Here is a 19,027-nt window from a genome sequence, read left to right as displayed (position 1 = left end):
ATGACGCTGACACATTTTGGAGTGAACAACCATTAGACTGAGAATCAACCAATCAGTTTAGATCAACAAGATCCTATTCACTTGGAAATTGTGCTAAATGTAGGCTACCTGTACTTGATCAGTTGCAAAGATGTACTGAGCTATTGAGACATGTACTTATATATTTGCAATTTGATGAAATGAATGAGAAATTCAATTCTGTTGTGAACACTTGCCAAGTGGTTTGGAGGTTTGTCCATGTTGTTTTGAGAATGTAATTTCTGTTTCAAGAAATGAGCCAAACCAATGGAGAAAAACTGTAATATGACAAAGTAAGTGTTTTGATTAATGACATTAATGTTTATTTTTTAATCAGTGTATACCACTAGTCAACTAAATGAATATAACATGGCAAAGATGAATGCACATTTATATGTTGATTCAATAGATTTATAGCATTTTGAAAAAAAAACTTATCATGGATTTATTGCATTTTGTAGAAAAAAATTATCAGTTTTTATAATAAATCTTTGAAAATCAAATTATGGATTTGAATATTTTATGTTTTAAAACCTAAAGATGCTATTTGAAAGTTTATAACAGAAAATAGTGTTTTTTATCTTGTCATTTTTACAAATTTTTACCCAAATTAGTAAAAAAAATGTATTGCGTTTTGGAACCAAAATCTTCATATGTTAATATGTTATGTTTATAAGTTTTAACATTTATTTGTTGCTTACATAACATCAACTAATAGCCTGTTTAAATTATTTATATTATTGGATAACACCTCCATTACACTTTATGTATATTAATAAGCAAGAAACTCCAAAAACCTAAAAAAAAAAAACCATGCAGAGACGAAGACTTTGAACAAAATATTTTCTTTATTCTGCGAGAACCGAATATCGTGGAGTTCCATTGAGTATACACATGAGTTCACCTCATAACAAATAGAGTCTACACCCAATACAAACTATTGTAACAGATACAAGAAAATGCTGTATTGTGGTTGAAATTGTAACTGAAGAATACCAACAAGTCTGAAGCAATAACGATATTCAAATACTGAGAGAGAGGATTCCTGGCATCACTTGTTCTCCAGACGCGATAACCAAGAGATCATAGTGTCTCATGTCTATTTGTGCCATAACTTGAAGACATGAAACACTATATCAAAGAGGGATATTTTAACCGAAGCTGGAGCAACACGTCTTAAGTACATTTCCTGGGCATTGTGAGGACCTGTGGCTTATTGCTCGAGCTGTGTCTATAAAAGAGAGATGAGAAACACTGCTGGTGTAAGGGACTTTATAGGTTTATGCAGAATAACGTGTATAATATGATTAGTTTAAAGGTCTATAAAGAGAATGCATTTATATATTGTTGAGTTTGTGCAAACGGTACTGAATGCTGCTTTCTATTGCTTCGGTTGCTTCCTCTGTCTCAGTTTTTGTGCACAATATCATTTTGTCTTATTCACTGCAACGAAGGACTTAATTGAGTTGAAAAAAAGCAGTCTTTTTTAATAAGCTATATTAAAATTTATATTTGACTACACCATAAACAGACAATTAACAGTTTTTGTTCCACATCTTTTTTTTGTTTTAGATTTATTTATTTTTTTACACAAAACAACAGTCAAGAGTACCAAAGAAGCATGCTGGGTTTTACGTATGTCAAAGTGGGAAGGAGAGTGAAATTTTTTCATTTTTTCTTCTTTTTTTTTTGAAAATCGTCTTTTTTATAAGAAATGTGCTGGATATCATGGTGGGACAGCTGTGGTAAGAACACAAAGACTCCCAATGAGAATCACAACATATTCAAACCTCACTGCAAATAAAACTTTGCAGATCTGCACGAGGGGCCATTTCTAGTTAACAGTCCGGAAATAGCTTTAGCCAGGTCATTACACTTGCTTTTTTACTGAGATTGACTGAAAACTCAAGCTGTTATATAGGAGAAAGGTTCTTTTGGTTCATGCCCAAACCCCTTTGAGCTTTTGAAGCAGTGCACCGCCGATTCTGTTGGCTTGTTATAATGTGTTAGTTGCCCCCATTCCCACTTCAGTACAAAAGAAGCATTTTTTCCTCCAGTAAACGTCTCTCATACGAATCCCCAATGCAATGCTTTTTCACGTCCCTGAAAACTTTCAGAAGGAAAAAGAAAATATTGCATGCTTTCTGGAGTGTAAGAACAAAGAAAGCCAACGAACCCCACTGCTTTCTGCCCTGCAGAGAACGGCAATGCCGTTTTTTTTTAAAACCACAAATAACTGTGGGGTAGAGCGTTTTCTGTTTTCTTTATATCAATTTTCAAAGTAAAAAATAAAAACGGCATCAATGTCTCCAACTAGATCAATAGTTGTGAATGCAAAACAAATCTGTAAAGACAAGACAAAGAAACACTTGATTTTGTTAACTTTCGGGGTGTTTTAGTGACCTAACAATCAAATTATGGTTCAAGGATGTTGGCACACAAGAATCTATTTAACTCTTCCAAAGAAGTGAGTGCAAAAATGAACTATCAAACAAAACAAATACATCTGCTTTAAGGCCAGTCTGGCCTGACTCTTACAGTTTTGAGGCTTAACAAAAACTACATTTCATTTCAGTAAACAAACTGTCATCAGTTTTGACTGGCAAACAGAAGCACCCCAAGCCAATCCACAGTGCACTACCCTTAAATATACAGACAGAAATAGTCGAGGACATTGTTATTTGTCAGCCAAGCAAGGGGTTTGCGATAACAACGCAAACGGACTATTTAAAATGAAGTTTGCATGTAAGCAAGGCATTTGAAATACAAGGGGAAGAAGATAAATGCATCTCTTTAAAACTTGCACTTTCCAAGAAAAACAAACCAAACTCAAATCTTTGGTCTCGATGCCTAGGAAAATGCTCATGAAACACAAAAACATTTTTCCAAACAATTCTTCAATAAAAGTTATGTACGGTCATGGCATGAATTGTGTAACATAAACATTTGTTACCAGTCTCTAATAATTCACTCTTAAACTCTTCAAATACGATGTGAGCTATATCGGTCAATACACTCCAATAAACAGTCATATTTGAGCTCTGTGAACATAAAATAAACCTTTTCCTTTCAGTAAAACACTACACAATTTATGTGTGGTACTGGTAACACCTTTATAGTCACTCCACTATAAAAGGGTTTCCCATGTTTTAATAAATGTATATTTGTAACTATAAAGACATTCAATGGTGAGCGATGCAAGAGTTCAAGTAATAGACAGGGGACCCCTTAGGGGTCCTGCTTTAAAAAAACATCCTTAACTATTTAAAGGATTAAATAAAAGAAAATAAAGCTGAAAAATGATCCAAAGCAAAGTAACTCAAACTTTCCACAGAATAAGAGCTGGCAAACCAATGAAAAAAAATTAAACTGAAAAAACAGATGAAGGGTCGCATACACAGAGATTTGCTAAATTGGTGAATAAGTTAAGATCCTGCTTCAGTTAAAACATTGAATTCTGTCACAGGCTCAGCTACATATCACTGCTGTCTTTGTCCATGCCGATAACACTCAAGTGCCCCAAAATGGCAATTTAATAAAAAGTTAAAATAATGGGGAGTAGGGAACAATTTTAGGCCAACTCCAACAATCATCTTATGCATGCGGCTTACATTAAATGCTTTTAACCTGACTTTTTCAAATAACAGTGATGACTTTATCACTTTATTTTGTATTAGGCAAATTCAGTTTCAACATTATGCTGCTCAGCATAACGCAGTTTAGTATGCTATGCACTGAGAGAATAGAAATCAAAAAATAAAAACAAATTAAACAAAAAACGCCTCAGCTATGTGAAAGATCTGGAGTTGGGTGGGAAAAAATTATGTCAACTCTGTGCTGGTTAATCTATTCGGTCTTTCAACAAATTTAGGGGAGATAAAAATGGGAAGAATGTGAACTGAAACGCTCCAGAACTGGACATCATGGTGCCCAACAAATAATAAGAAGTGATATAACTTGTGCATATATATAGCTGTGAATATCATCATAAAGGTTTTATTGTGCGACATTAAAACCGGGAGGCAGCCGAACCATTGAATCAGATTTTCTTTTTAGTGACACAGAACGAGTCAACTGGCTATAAAAAGAAGTAGTATGCAATAAAAGAGTGTTTTTCTTAAAAAAGAAACCTATCATTTTTCAAAAGGTTCAAGTGATTATCGCTATTTGATGTCACAGACCATCACTTTCGTTTGCACTTTCATCTAGTGATGTACTAAAGCACATTCGCTCTAATGGGAAGCACCTGCTCAATGAAGAATGCATGCCTGCCTCACAAATCCAACTGACATTGAGCATACAAGTTGTCAAAATGCACACATTAAATTTAGTTTTCTTTTAAATTTGGTGTGCACACGTGCAGCGGTCACTTGTCATTTGTATATAAGTGCTTCATGTCGACTGTGTCTGTGCATGCGAATTTGGTAAAAATTAAATTAAGAAAAAATTCACTGGACAGTCTTGAACTATTGTTTGTAGTTTGCAAACAAGGTGTGTTAAGCAGTATCTTTAACTTTTTATAAATATAAGCCAGATGTAAAAAGTCCTTCCCTTGCCAACTTTGGTCTCTGTCCTGAACTGTAACGATCATAACTGCTTAGAAAGGACAAAAATTAATCCAAAACAAAATAAAAATCTAAAGTTAGTGTAAGTTTTTCTTTTTTTAAGACAACACGTATTTCACCTGTGCCCTCCCAAAACATCCCACAATCCCTTGTTCAGCAGCAGTCACTGTGCGAACACTCTAGAAAGTGTCAGTCGTCTGTTTGCTACATAGTTTCACCTTTCAACAGAGAGTTTAAACAAACAAAATATTTCTCGACTTACATCAGTCAAGAATGATAATACAACCAAAAACAAAAGCTGAATGACAAACGGAAAGCTGAGTGAGAAACGAAAGGAAACAAAAGCTTAAGCTAAAGCATGTAAAACGTCCCAGCTGGAGTTTAGGTAGCAGCGCGGGTCACCTGAAACTCGCCTCCTCTGCTTCCTTCTGCTTTTTTCACATTCACAAACATTTAAAACTTCCTTGTGCAAATCAAGCAGTCTTTAGAAAGAATGCCCTCCAAAATGTTCTTGTAAAAATATATAACTCCAAGGTGGCTGACGTGTGTGTTGCAGCAAGTGTTTTTTTTTGTTGGTAGGTTTTTTGTTCAGTAACCTATCCCCCAAAGTGTATACAGTTTAATTTGGGGGGGCGCGTCTTCATCTGCGGGGGCCTGAGGGCATCTGTGCATACACGGGATACGCCAACCGGACGTTGAGCGAGTCGTTGTGCTGGACCAGCGAGGTCTGGTGGTAGTGCAGGACCAGGTCTTTCAGAGTGCTGTACAGGTTGTAGGGCTCAGCGAAACCGAAGCCTCTAGGCGTGCTGTAGATGACGCAGTGCTTCACCTCACCGTCCACGCTACAGAAAGGAAAGAGAGATCTGATTATCAAGCTGTTTCCAAACCAGAATCTGACCTCAGAGACGGAGTTAAGATAAAGGCATCAATGACAACCCAAGTCAATAACGCTTTTAAAGTGATTGATTCAGCCTTGCAGTGTGTAATCAAATAGCATCAATAAATTGATGTGGTGTAGGGTTGGGGTACATCATGCGTAATTGGGAAAGAATGTAGTGGTAATGTGCGTTTAAAGAGCTGGTAAAATATAGGATATAGCTCACGTATATATCTCCATATCATGGATAACTTAAGATATACAGAAAACACTGCTTTATAGACGACATCTTTAACCTGTTTAAACCTTTAAAGGGACAATCCACTTTTTTTGAAAATATGCTTATGTTCCAGCTCCCCTAGAGTTAAAAATTTGATTCTTACCGTTTTGGAATCCATTCAGCTGATCTCCGGGTCTGGCGCAACCACTTTTAGCATAGCTTAGCATAATCCATTGAATCTGATTAGACCATTAGCATCGCTATTTAAAACTTGACTCTACTGTAGTTACATCGTGTACTAAGACAGACGGAAATTTTTTAGGTAGATATGGCTAGGATCTATACTCTCATTCTGGCGTAATAATCAAGGACTTTGCTGCTGTAACATGTCTGCAAGAGGCGCAATGATATTACGCAGCAGCCAAAAATAGTCCCCTTAGTATCTTTCAATAGCGGGGGACTATTTCGGGCAATACGTAATATCTTTGGGTTAGGCCTCCTGCAGCCATGTTATGGCGGCTCTCCTGATTTTGCCAGTGGTTGATGTCCTAAGGGCAACGTTATGTTGACCCTGGAACAACATTTCAATCAACCAATCAGATATCTAAGGTAACTTTTAATTTTCAGTCGGTCTTACTACACGATGCAACTACAGAAGAGTCAAGTTTGAAATAGGAAAAATATCAAAACTCTTTGGTTAATTTTTTTAGGCGCGATGCTAATGGACTAATCAGATTCTATAGATGGTGCTAAGCTATGCTAAAAGTGGTACCGCCAGACCCGGAGATCAGCTGAATGGATTCCAAAATGGTAAGAATCAAATGTTTAACTCCAGTGAGCTGGAAAACAAGCATATTTTCAAAAAAGCGGAGTGTCCCTTTAATGTCATGTATTTCTTTACAGGAAACTCACACTACAGAGCAGGCGTAACAGCCCTTCTTGCTGCTCTCTCGGATGAGGAACGCTCCGTCGGGTTTGCTGTGGAGCAAGTCCTCCGCCTGTGTGCGGTTTAGGTCCCCGACGAACCAGCTCTTCTCGTCATAGTGTGGCAGATTCTCATCTTCCTCACTGGTGAAGTACACGCTGTCAGGAGAGGAAATACAAGAAGGCGATGTGATAGATGCTGAAATGGTGAGAACTCTTAATCAAAGCTAAAAATATAAACTTACTCATCCGTGTTCTCGTTTTTGATCCCCAACCAATCGTTTATTCTTTTCTGTCGAACACCTTTGTGGTTAAGCCAACTGCATAAGAGAAGCAGAGGACATTTTTTACTATTAAATTAAAGAAAGCGGTGATGTTAACAACATGAATTGTAAACGTAAGTTCCTCTTACACAAGGTACTGATCTCTGATCTTTCTGAGCTGAATGAGGTCGGGCTTTAAACTGTTCATCTTTTTATCCGTCTCCCTGTTGTCCAGAGCCTGAGTTTTTAGGTCCTGTTCAAGCCGGGTCTTGCTTTCGTGAATCTCGCCCAAACGCGATTTGAGTTTCTCGTAGTTCATCATGATTCTGAGAAAAATAAAACGAGAACAATGTGAGAAAGACTAGCTTCCACAGAAACCATTCGATAGATTGGCGTAGCTCTGCATACCTCTCGATCTCTTTGTCGTTGCCCTCTCTGCGGAATCGCTCGATGTATTCTTTACTGTAGCGTTCCTGCGTGTGACACTGCTCTTCGAAAATTTTGATGGTCTCGTTGAAGGCCTCTATCGCGGTACGTTTCATTTGAATTTCCTGCAATCAGTAGATCGGGGTTGTGTAATTAACAGTAAATTTGTCAATGCAGCTGACTGGTTGAAAATAGCGTTTGTGTCCATGCTGCAGCTAATAGGTTGCTTGTTTATTGATCGGATGGCTTACCTGTGAGGTTTTTGTGTGCTCCTCATAGAGTCTGTCATATTCTTTACTTTTCTCCTGATATTGATTGTGATATTCCTGGAGTTTCCTTCCCACCGCATCAATGTTGTCCTCCTTTACCAGCTGATCCTGAGAGAGAATAAATGCATTGTTATTGATATGAACTGCTGAGAGCAGTAAAGTGCAGTGGGGGGAAAAAGGGCTGCCTGCACGCAGCAAGATGCAGTTGTAGGTTTTGCTTACAGGGATTTTTTTCATTAATTCAAATCTTGGAATCTGTAAGTGCCTCTCGAGGGGTTATTTGGAGGAACCCCCTAAATAATGAGCACCTGTGTGCCTGAGTAAGACACCAAGAGGGCACAGTGAGGGAGGGGTGGGTGAAACGAATAAATGCCTGGATGGCCTTTTGACATTGTGGATGTGTGCAATTATTTAGGACTTGCGCTGCTGTGGCAATAAACAAAGTAATATTTCATGCCAAAAGCATTCTGCTGCCTTTGCGGTTTCACTCTCAACAAGCTGCACGATTCATTCAGCAAACACAGAGAGTGCCATTTGGTTTCCATGGTTGCATATGTGATTCCCCCACACCCAATCTACAGCCGAGCCAGTGCTTTACCTGCTGAAAGCGGGAGACGGGGTACATTAGCTTAACGTCCAGTTTGGTGTTGTACTGCGCCAGAGACTCGTGCCTATAGTGACTGATGAGCTCCACCACCGAGCTGAACGTGAGTGGGTCTGAGAATCCATATTTCCCATCCCGGTGGTAGATCTTTATTAGCTTATTATTTCCACCTTTCCTATAGGAAAAAGGAGGATATGGATATTTGAGTAACAAAAACAATTGAATTAACGATAATGAAACGAATAAAGGAAATGAAATGTAAAGTTTTACCTTAGGGTTAGCGTATAATCCCCCTGCATCTTAGTGGAGGCGTCCCGTACCAGGAAAGTACCATCAGGCATGTCTCTCAGCTTGTCATTCACTTCTTCCCTAAAAACAAAAGGGGGTAGACTGAGCAACAGTCCAGACGTACGTAATTTCGTTCTTAGTAAAGACGGCTAAAACAGGTTTCCTGTGGCCCCTGCCTTAAAACACAGTGGAAAGGGCTGACACGCAAAAGCCTTTCTCACCACCGTTTCCACTTTCAGATGGCTGTATTTGGTCTGGCAGAGGGCAAAGGCACTGGTCTATGACCATGTTGTCTGCTATAGCCGTCTGGGAGAGAGTGAGACAACTTAGACTGGTTTAACTATTAACCCAATCTTGCACACCCACATACAGCGTGATGGCTCCATGCTCTTGTCTGTCTGTCTGTCTGTTTGCTGCTTCCAAACTGCCTTCAGACAACCAGAGGAGGAGCGTTAGACATCAAAGACTCAATTTTGCCCCCTTCCAGACAGTCTATTTTAGACTGTATGGAAGGAATGTCATACCAACTTCCAGCTCCTCCAGTTCCCCACACTGTCTGTGCCCGATGGCCAGAAGCCTAGTCATGCTGGAGCTCAGCTGACCCTGGCTCCTAGGAGGGGGGGTATATTTAGCCTTCTCTGAGGTACTGTGGTCAAAAGCCCATAACAAAGCAATGCTTTAATGGGGCAATGCATCAGCAAGTTAACTGTATCCAGACAATTAGTTGAACTGTGCACATTAAGGCCATGCATCTGTATAAATCAAGCAAATGGGAGCAATTTTGGCTCCAGTGTGGCCCATAAACTCTACCATGCAGTCAACGTTCACTGCTTGGACAGTACTTTAATTCAGGTTAATCCTATGAGGAATCATATATCCGATAAGTCTAGCAAGTACGGAGACCATATGATCATGTTACACTTAAAGGGATAGTTTACCCAAAAAATTTTGAAGAATGTTTGAAACAAAATCGATCATGAGCTTCCCATTCACTTCCATAGTATTCTCTTCCTCAAAATTCCTTATAACATGAGAGTGATGACAGAATTTTCATCTTTGAGCGAACTATCCCTTTAAGGGCATGCGACTTGCATTTTAAAAAAAGGGAAGAAATGCTGTTAGAAACAGGATTTTGAGATGCAATTATATTATTTGATGACCACTATTAAAGGGACACTCAACTTTTTTTGAAAATATGCTCATTTTCCAGCTCCCCTAGAGTTACCCCTTGGTAACTTTCAAAAGCAGGGGACTATTTTAGGGCACTGCGTAATATCATTGCGGCTCCTGCAGCCATGGTACGGCAGCAATTGATTATTACACTGGAATGAAAGTATAGTTCCTAGCCATATCGGCCTACAAATCACAACTTTTTTCCGTCGGTCTTTGTACACAATGTAACTACAGAAGATACCAGTTTTAAATAGGAAATAAAATCAAAACTATTTGGCTATTTTTGTGCAAAATGCTAAATGGTCTAATCAGATTCAAAGGATTATGCTAAGCTATGCTAAAACTGGTACTGCCAGACCCGAAGATCAGCTGAATGGAATCCAAAACGGTAAAAATTACATGTTTAACTCTAGGGGAGCTAGAAAATAAAATAGAAACTCTAGGGAAAATAAGCATATTTTCAAAAAAGGTGGAGTGTACCTTTAAAACCATCACACGTTGCTGATTCTGCACAACTTTCAAGTTAGTCGCCAGGTTGGGATACATAATGATTCAAATAATTTAGTAACTTCTTTAGTAAACCTGATTTCAACAAGTAGTAACAGATTATTTACACTAAATAAAAGTTAAAACAAGTACTCGACTGCCACAACTAAACACATTTGCTTTATTTAAAATGTAATTGCAAAAAGTGAGATTTAATTACATTAAGTATAAAACCTCTGTGATCAAACACAGATGAACAAACTTTTTCCAAATTCCAAATGGGCTGTATTTAGTTTTGGAGTTGTGCTTTTCTACTAGTTCCTTTTTGATTCTTAAACTAGTCAGTCGCAAAGGACAGATTCAAGATAAGACTAAAAGCACCATAGGTCTATGAGGGTATCAGAGATCTGTGAGCACATCTGCAGACTTTCTGCTTGCCCAACATCAAACAGGTCTAAAGCTGGTCACTAAGCAGCAGACTAATCTGCTAAAACCTGAGAGTTTTATGGGCTCCGTTGGAAACGGGCCAGACTGCTTGACATTTTAGAGATTTGGATTCTTCTATCCCTCGCCTTAAATAATGCCAACTAACCCTCACCCCCTTTAGAGTTTGCCTCTCCACCATTTCATTGGCTTTCTGCTTTTGTACAGCTGCTGCCAAGCATACATGCCTTAAGGACAAGTGAGCCAAAAGAAAGGGAGATCAAAATAAGTTTCACTGGCTCCCTTAAAGAAAGAAAAGAACAGAGAAAGTTGGCTCTGGCCCAGCAGAGCGCAGTGGTCTCACCAGAATGAGCAACACGACACGGCTTGTGAGACTCAAAACTGAAATCAAGTAAGAAATGAAGTTCATATAAGTCGTACCTTGATATGTCTCCCCAGTACCATTCTGCTTCTTGTAATGAGCCGCTGGCGGCTTCTTTCACACTGTTACCATTTACTGGTGTCATGGGTTTTGCTGGTTTCGGAGGAAGAGCTGTAGAAGAAAAGAAAGGAAAGAAAATAGATTTATCAGTACAATTGGCAAGATACAAAGCTGTTAAACATTGTTAATTTTGTAACCTATCTGTAGACATTAAAAGTTAGTGTTTAGGTTGTCTTACAAATGAAAACCTAATCTTAACCCAAACTCAGTCTAGTTAACAAAAAGCTTTAAGCAGCCTGTTCCCATGAATATATTAGCACTGCCAAGAGAACGCAAAAATTGAGCTACAATTGCAACAAATTAAGTATATTCAATACCACTTAGACACACACAGCCTATAAAACAGAAACCTCAATGAAACACTTCTTTAGCCAAATAAACCATACTTACAAATCATCACAAAATCTGCAATGTTGTATTCAGATAGTGGTGCCGTTAAGGACGCTGGCTAGTGCTTTGGTTTACTGGCAGACAAAAACCAGTAACAGTTTGCAGTTTACCGCCCAGTTTTAGTGATTGACGTAAACTTCATCTCAAATTTCCCACAAAATGCATATCTATACCAGCCTGCAAGCTTTGACCCTTTTACGCAATCTGTAGTTAGATACGTGTGTTTCGGAAAACGCAACGATGAATTCCACTAAAAAAGCAAAAAGATCGGATTTCGTGGAAAATGCACCAACGACATATTCTGGTTGAACTGTGCGAACTGTAAACAAAAGGCAGATGACTTCTTTTCTGCTACTTGTTGAATTTGTAACAAATAGGTTTGCAATCCCTTTCTACGCATGTTGCTCTCCCTTTGTTGTCTGCAAGAGCAAACAACAGCTGCTCCAACAGCGTGCAGGAAAGTTGCCCTTGCTGTCTTGCAGGTCAGGGGTCACCAGCAACACCCTCAATTGAAGATAAAAAAATCATGCCCAACAGCATGCTTTTTCAAGGGATTTCCTCCCATTACATTGAAGTTATCAACTCCCTCTAAAACCAAATCAAGTGTCCAGGTAAATGAGAAATGCTATAAGTGATAGATAATGCAACTTTGGGCAAGACTAGTTAAACGTAATTACCTTGACTGAAGCTAGTACTATCCACTCTGCTATCGAGTTGCTTGCAAGAGTGCATTTTTTTGTGAGCAAAGCTGGTGTAGTCACTTTGCAAACTTTTGCAAGTGCTCGGCCAGGTGCTGCTGGCAAAGACTTACTCGCTTTGAGACTGAGAGAAAAAAAGTGAAGGCTGTTACTCAGTCTGAAAATCACAGAGACGCAGTGTTCATGCCTTGCACCTACCGCCAAGCCAAACTATCCTCCCCCTGACCTAGTCGAAAGCTTGCAACAGCGGCCTCAAATCCAGAGCCCCACCAATCCTTTCTCAATGCATGGGTGTTATTCTTGCTTGAATAACATCTGCGGTAGGCTTTTAAGTGAAACCGAAGATATACCCTAAGCTTTCTCACCAAGCACTTATGCGAAGTTGCAATACCTTGAAACACTAGCAGAAGGAGAACAAAGCTTGCAAAGAGCAGCAGGATATTGCTAATGACGTTTTCATAAATTCAAAAACGACCACATCTAGGATACTCTAGTGCACACATTGAAACCACAGTATACTTCAGTCTTTAGTACACACAGTCACCCACCTGTTCTTGCCACAGAGCATGTGTGTATATCTGTGCTTGCTGGAAGGGGACTGCAAAGAACCAGAGACCATACGGATATCGTAAAAGCTTGAATCGATACTAGAATGCTCTGGGTCCCACTAGCAGTCTGGTACGTTACTAAAAACTGGCAGGAGGGAGGTCACAAAATATAAACGCACAGTGACATGCTATGCACATGGCAGCCAATAGATTGGATATTGTTGTTGGCACGTGTTATGACCCTGTGGTTTGAACACAACTGACATCTTCGAAGACTATACGGACTGAGATCATTCAAGCTCATACATAGCACTTATAAACAGAAGGAAAAATGACTAATGAGTCCTAATTAGTTGGAGTCTTCTTATTTCATTACCTTATGACATTTTATATATTGCACACTTTTGCAGAGTGTATTATAAGTAATATGGTTTTGTAGGCTTTACGCAACTGGACAGAGGGGTGTGTGAATGACTTTCTTTGAGCAAGTCATCAATTAAATGCCGTGGTTTTGAAGAAAGATAGCACGAGTCTAGTGCAAGTTAGAGACCCGGGCACAGGGACAACTCCTCCCTCCACTGGTCCAAAAGCAACACCTTAGTCTGGTGGGGTGAGCTGCTTCAACCAGTAAAAGCCGAGCTAATGGACACATCCCGGCCCATACTCCACTCCTGCAGGTGCGTGTCCACACACACACACACTATTACCATTTCAGTTGGACTAAGAGGCACTGGCCAGATGCCTTGACAGGAAAAGGTGCATTTCCGCAAGAGAAACACATTTTGGCAGACCAAAAGATGCCCTTCTTATACACATTCCTGTCCTTGCAAATATTGAGGGAAACACTGGCCACCTGTTAGAGTGTGCAGTTTGGCAGCTTTGTAAAGACATCTGACAATTTATTCTCTTCTGTTTGCTTAAAAGGGACACAATAATTATCATATTAATATTGCATTATCAAATACTAACATAGCCCACCCTCTTGTCCTTTATGGCTTTTGGAGTATCGGTCTGATCGTGTGTATCATTACTTAGAAAATTCTGTTAACCCACTTCCTTTCTCATCTAATGACTTGGGATCATAGGCTAAACATTTATTAATCAAATGCACCTTTATTAACAGCCAGACGTTGCTATTTAGAGAAATAATTCAAAACTGTGATAATTAGTACAGTTTTTTACGGACTATCAGTCACACTTTTTTTATAGTTTGGTTGGTCCTGTGACTTATAATCAGGTGCGAATTTTAAGTCAGTATGAATTAATTTTGACATATACGAACCAAAAGACAACATTACGTCTACAGCCGCAAGGGTCCGCTATATGCTGCTCCTGTATTTGTGATGTGGAATGACGAACCGGCGAACTTGCAGCTGAACGGATGCACGTTGGCTTGTTCTGTTCATCTAGCCTATTCAGCCTTCCGGGTATGTTCTGTATGCTATTGTGTATCATGTAAATAACTGTTTGTATTATGTTAACGTACGGACATCTATTCATCCTGCGGTTCTGTGGGCTACTATTTCTATTGCTTAGTTGAATAACTTGCCTTTCCGGATTAAATGTCTGTTAATTATTAATTCATTATTCGTTAATTATAATTTTCTAAATAAATGCAACATATAGTCCACTGCGACTTATATATGTTTTTTCGTCTTCATGACGCATTTTTGATTGATTCGACATACTCCAGAAAATACAGTATACATTATACCAAAACAGCACCCCCCTGTGGACATGGTGATCACTGTCTTTTGCCCCTAACTAAATTTATGACTTTAAATTTCTTTATTGACTTAATAATGACTTAATCAAATGAATAAAGTTAGATGTGCAATTTAGATATGCACAATAAACTAAGCATGTTTAAAGGTGCTGTGTGTAGATTTTAGTGGCATCTAGCAGTGAGATCGCAAATTGCAACCAATGGCTCAGTTCAGATCTCACCCCTCCCTTTCGAAACACATAGAAAAACTACGGCAGCTGCCACAGGACAAACATTTCATCGTTGGAGAAAAAATAGTGACAAAACTTTGTCTGTTTAGGGTAGTGATAGGACAATATATTGCAGAGGCCGATATATCGGTCGATATTTGGGCTTTTTCATTATAGGCATCGGCCGTGAGTTGTCATATCCACATTAATTATGTCTTGTAAATATGTTTTAAGTACTTTAAAAGGGTATATTTATAAATGTTGTGCATAACAAAATAATTTTAACTTTTACCAATTTTCTGTTTCTCTCTTATTTACTGTAATAACATGTGTGTTATATTGGCCATACAGCTTTCTTAATATCGGCCATAAAAAAACCAAATTGGTCGACCACTAGTTTAGGGCTACTGTCGAAACATGGCGGTGCAAAATGGCGACTTCCATGTAAGAGGATCCGCTGTGTATGTAGATAAAACGGCTCATAAGGTAATAAAAACAAAACAGTTCATTAATTAAGGTCTTTATACACCACTGAAAAAATAGTAATGTATATTATATTGCATTTCGTTCAAGAGATCCTCCTAAAAGTTACACAATGCACCTTTAATCCTATAGCTTAATAAAAAAGCTTAAATTTGCATGTACTGTATAGACAAATGTGCACACACGTGTTTCTGAAGCATACATTTACTAGCTTACAATACTTATACATTTCATTTTGCCACAAAGCCCTTTACAGAGCTACAGTAACAGCCTGCCACCAGAAAGGGAAATGACCCCCTCCCCAAACGCTCTCTACAGCAGCAAAGGCAGGTGCACCAGCCAAGCTGAAACCTCAAATTCCTGCCCACCAGTTTTCCCACTGTCAGCTCTATCTGTACGAGCACCTCTGTCCTAAACACACACAGATATCTTTGTCAGGTACTGTTGGGATGTGTGTAGAAAAGAACATAAAAATAGGTAAAAAAAGAAGGGGTTAGAAAGAGGCAGAGATGTGACTATACTTTGTTCATCCCTTTCTGTGTTAGTTTCAGAGATATTGCAGCAGGGGACACACAATAGAAAGCCCACATAGCCTAGCTCTGCCATAAATTTACAAAGGCCATCTTCAAGTCCAAACAAATTACAATCTTGATTTATGGCAAACACAAAAAAACAAAAGAGCTAATCTGAATGACAAAAGAAACATTTAATTTTAAATCTTAAATCATTTTCAAGCCCACAATGCATGGAAAACTTGCAAAATCAAAAACCATGCAAAAATCAATCAATATATGTACATATTTCATTTATTCTCTAAAGATCAAACAAAGGAATAACAACACAATGCAAGCAGAAGAGAAAAAAAGTGATAAGGAAGAAGAATGGGATAGGTCAGGAAAAAGGAGCGAGTGGTACGGCAGTATTGCGCAGCTCTGAACAAAGAAACGTATAGCCATACGTTAACTCTGAAGCACTGTTCACAACACCAGCGACCTTGTTGATGCGTTTTGCCAATCTCTTTTGTACTAGATCATTAAAAGACCTTTTTGTCACTATTGCTTGATGATGTTTTGTGCTAATTTTGAATTAGTTTAATACCACTACAATATTAACACTCAGAACATATATTCATCAAGCATCGTATTTAAGAATCTACACATTGTTGAGTTTTTAAGCAGAGAGCAAAAACATTGAGCTACTTGGGGCATTGGTACACACACATCTATCATTAAAAAAGTTAGGAAATTGCTGACTGCAAAGATCAACTTCATCTTGCCAACTCTAATTCAGCTAACAAGAAATGGACCAATTGAGCTTCACTGGCAAAAAAACGCTTGGAAGTTTAACTTTTTTGTGTCATTAGACACACCCACATTGACGATCGCTGTTACGGGACGTCACCAAACTTCCACTGAAACTGGAAAAGATTGTGATGCTTTGTCGCTGACGGTGTGAGCAGCAAATGCCAACTGACAACCAAGTACTACGCTACAGAAAACAAACATAAAAACCATCGCAAGCAAATGCAACTCAATACAAATCTCAGGTGGACACTGTTCTGCATTTCGTGCACAATTAAAAAAAGGACAACAATCCAACTTTTGCGAAATTTCACAGTGCAACTTTACTTCGAAACAACACATGCACACATGAACTGACACAAACAGAGACGCATACATTCAGCTAGATTTAAGGTTTGTATGGAGGGGAACATTAGCATGCAAAAGGAAATGTACCATAGACAGTGCCATTGAGAGGTTTAGCAGGCGTGGACTGCCACGTCCCATTCAAGGGGGAATGAATCAAGTATCGACAAGCACATAGGTGGTTTAAATAGTCAATCAGGTTATCGCATATGGACTTAGGTAACATATAAAACAATCTATATGCACTTAACAAATAACAAAGACACTCATACTGACAAACTTTCTAATCAAGAATTAAACGTTAATAATTAAAAATAAAATAATTTGTTCAAGCATGGCACATCCAGGAATAATCAAATGTCTTATTTTAATTCATGCTGCTGTCGATAGTGCATAATACCATTAATTCAAGATTTAGGATGTTTCCTACACAATAGGATGGACACTAATTGCCATTGTCCACCCCTGACAGTCTCTTTACAGCGTGACAATAGCCATAAGACAGAAAAGACAAAAGCAATCCGAGTGACAACAAAGAGGCAGGAGAAAAGAGAAGAGTCAGTGTCTCCCTTACCGTCCTCCTCTGGTTCCTTTTTCAGCTGCATGTATACAGTCTGCACTCAGCTGTCTGTGACACGAGTCCTCTTATTCTCCCTCTCCCTCGCTCTCTCTCTCTCTCCCACTCGCTCTCGCTTTCTCTCCACCCTCCCTTGCTTCCTCGCTCGCTCACTCTGCCTTTCAGACTAAAGCCAGAGGGAAAATCCCTGCTCCTAAATTCAGATGCTGCTGGCTTAACAAACCCTCTCAATGGAGAGGTCCCCAACAGCCAATGAGAAGCAGGAGGGGAGGCGGACTGAGAAAGAGCGAGCGCAAAGCTCTGGGGAACGATGTAGGAGGGGGAAGTAAAGCGCTCCTTCCAGAGAGAAAAGGCACACACTAACACAGAGACGGACACAAAGCCGGACGCATACGCTACACCGCTGTACAGATAGATACATCACAGTAAACTTGTTTGTTGTCACGATGCATTGTATGCATAAATTATGACATAAAATGTATTGCGGTTGTTTTCACAACTTGCCCACGTCTGTGTGTGTGCACAGAGAAAGTGTCATGTGTATTCATATGTCAGCAGCAAGACTACAAAGGAAAAGCCTCCATCCACAACAATTACACTATGGATTTTCAGCACAATATATTATGTTTAAAATTAAGCCAAAAAAAGAACAGAACAAAGGACCATGCATCAAAAAAAGAAACAGTGATGTTTCCACCTATTGTGTCATATGATTTCCCATTAAAGAAAATGTACAGGCTTGACTTTTTCTTTGGTGTCACTGCACTTTTGTTGTCCACACACAGCAAAAGGCTCCAGCAACCTTTATTACACTCACACATCACTGGCCCTCAGAGACACTGGCCAACTTTCCCCTGGGGGAGGCGTAGCACCTGTGTTCATTGGACACTGCAACAGAACAAAGCGATCGCTTGCTTCTTTGCGAACACACATACACACAGAGACGGCAACTTAGTGCTGAGCCCTTTAACATTTTTATTCTGCTTTTACTTTAATTCACAAATGCATATGATCCCCATTCTGTTTACAATCCTAGTAAGCTTCTCATCTACCAATCTTTTCACGGCCCAGGCAGATTTAACAGTCCCGCAGTGGCTCTAAAAAACTGCATTTTATTTTGGAAAGAAAGAGTTGCAAGTTTGGATAAAAAAGCAGATGATAAGTCAAGAAGAGGCTACGGACAATAAACGGGAAGAAAAGGACAAAGGTAGGGAGAGTGAAAAAAAGGACAGATCTGATAGACCTGTGTGCAGTGGCACAGAATGAAAGCTTAGATTAATGTGTGGGTTGATCACACAAGGCTGCGCTCATTCATCCCCATGGCAGAGCAATCGAAGGGCTATTCAACCCAGAGTCCTACTTGCCAAATTCGGTCAGTTCACTGCCGCTCATTTTCTTGGAAATGAGGAGGTTATGACAGAGCGTTAAGCTTTGTTCTCGCGAACAACTGACAGCGTGCCATAAATGTAATATAATGATTCATCCTTTTCACATTCATGGGCACACTGTAGGAATCATTGGACCTGAGAGACAGTTCATGGAAAGACAGTGTAATCTTAATCTAACAACAATCATGGACCAAACTATTTATTCTTTGCGCTAATACATTAAAACCTCTTGTGTTAGGCTAAAAACCATTCATACATGTGCCAAACAAAATTTATTTATTCATCGATTTGATTTAAACACTGCATTTTTTCCTGTTTCATTCA

The 19,027-nt window shown here is 39.1% G+C and overlaps 1 protein-coding gene across 3 annotated transcripts in view; it reads right to left on the bottom strand.

Moving 5' to 3' along the window:
• Nucleotides 1–847: 847 nt before the first annotated feature.
• The window catches only part of pik3r3b (phosphoinositide-3-kinase, regulatory subunit 3b (gamma)), a 209,498-nt gene continuing 191,318 nt past the window's right edge, over nt 848–19,027 (bottom strand). For 2 of the 3 annotated variants that reach the window (XM_065264612.2, XM_065264613.2), the window contains 9 exons: nt 10,978–11,089; nt 8,437–8,535; nt 8,161–8,341; nt 7,545–7,670; nt 7,276–7,418; nt 7,017–7,193; nt 6,850–6,924; nt 6,593–6,763; nt 848–5,425 (listed from right to left, as the gene is read on the bottom strand). In XM_065264612.2, coding sequence (XP_065120684.2) covers nt 5,224–5,425; nt 6,593–6,763; nt 6,850–6,924; nt 7,017–7,193; nt 7,276–7,418; nt 7,545–7,670; nt 8,161–8,341; nt 8,437–8,535; nt 10,978–11,089 — 1,286 coding nt within the window. In that variant the 3' untranslated portion in view covers nt 848–5,223. Of the gene's footprint in view, nt 5,426–6,592; nt 6,764–6,849; nt 6,925–7,016; nt 7,194–7,275; nt 7,419–7,544; nt 7,671–8,160; nt 8,342–8,436; nt 8,536–10,977; nt 11,090–17,312; nt 17,487–19,027 lie in introns of those variants that run through there. The other variant, XM_065264614.2, reaches the window with a different exon arrangement.

Source organism: Paramisgurnus dabryanus, chromosome 7 (assembly GCF_030506205.2).
Source record: "Paramisgurnus dabryanus chromosome 7, PD_genome_1.1, whole genome shotgun sequence".
Taxonomy (NCBI): domain Eukaryota; kingdom Metazoa; phylum Chordata; class Actinopteri; order Cypriniformes; family Cobitidae; genus Paramisgurnus; species Paramisgurnus dabryanus.
Note: the sequence above shows the minus strand (reverse complement) of the source record. Positions and strands in the feature narration are given on the sequence as shown.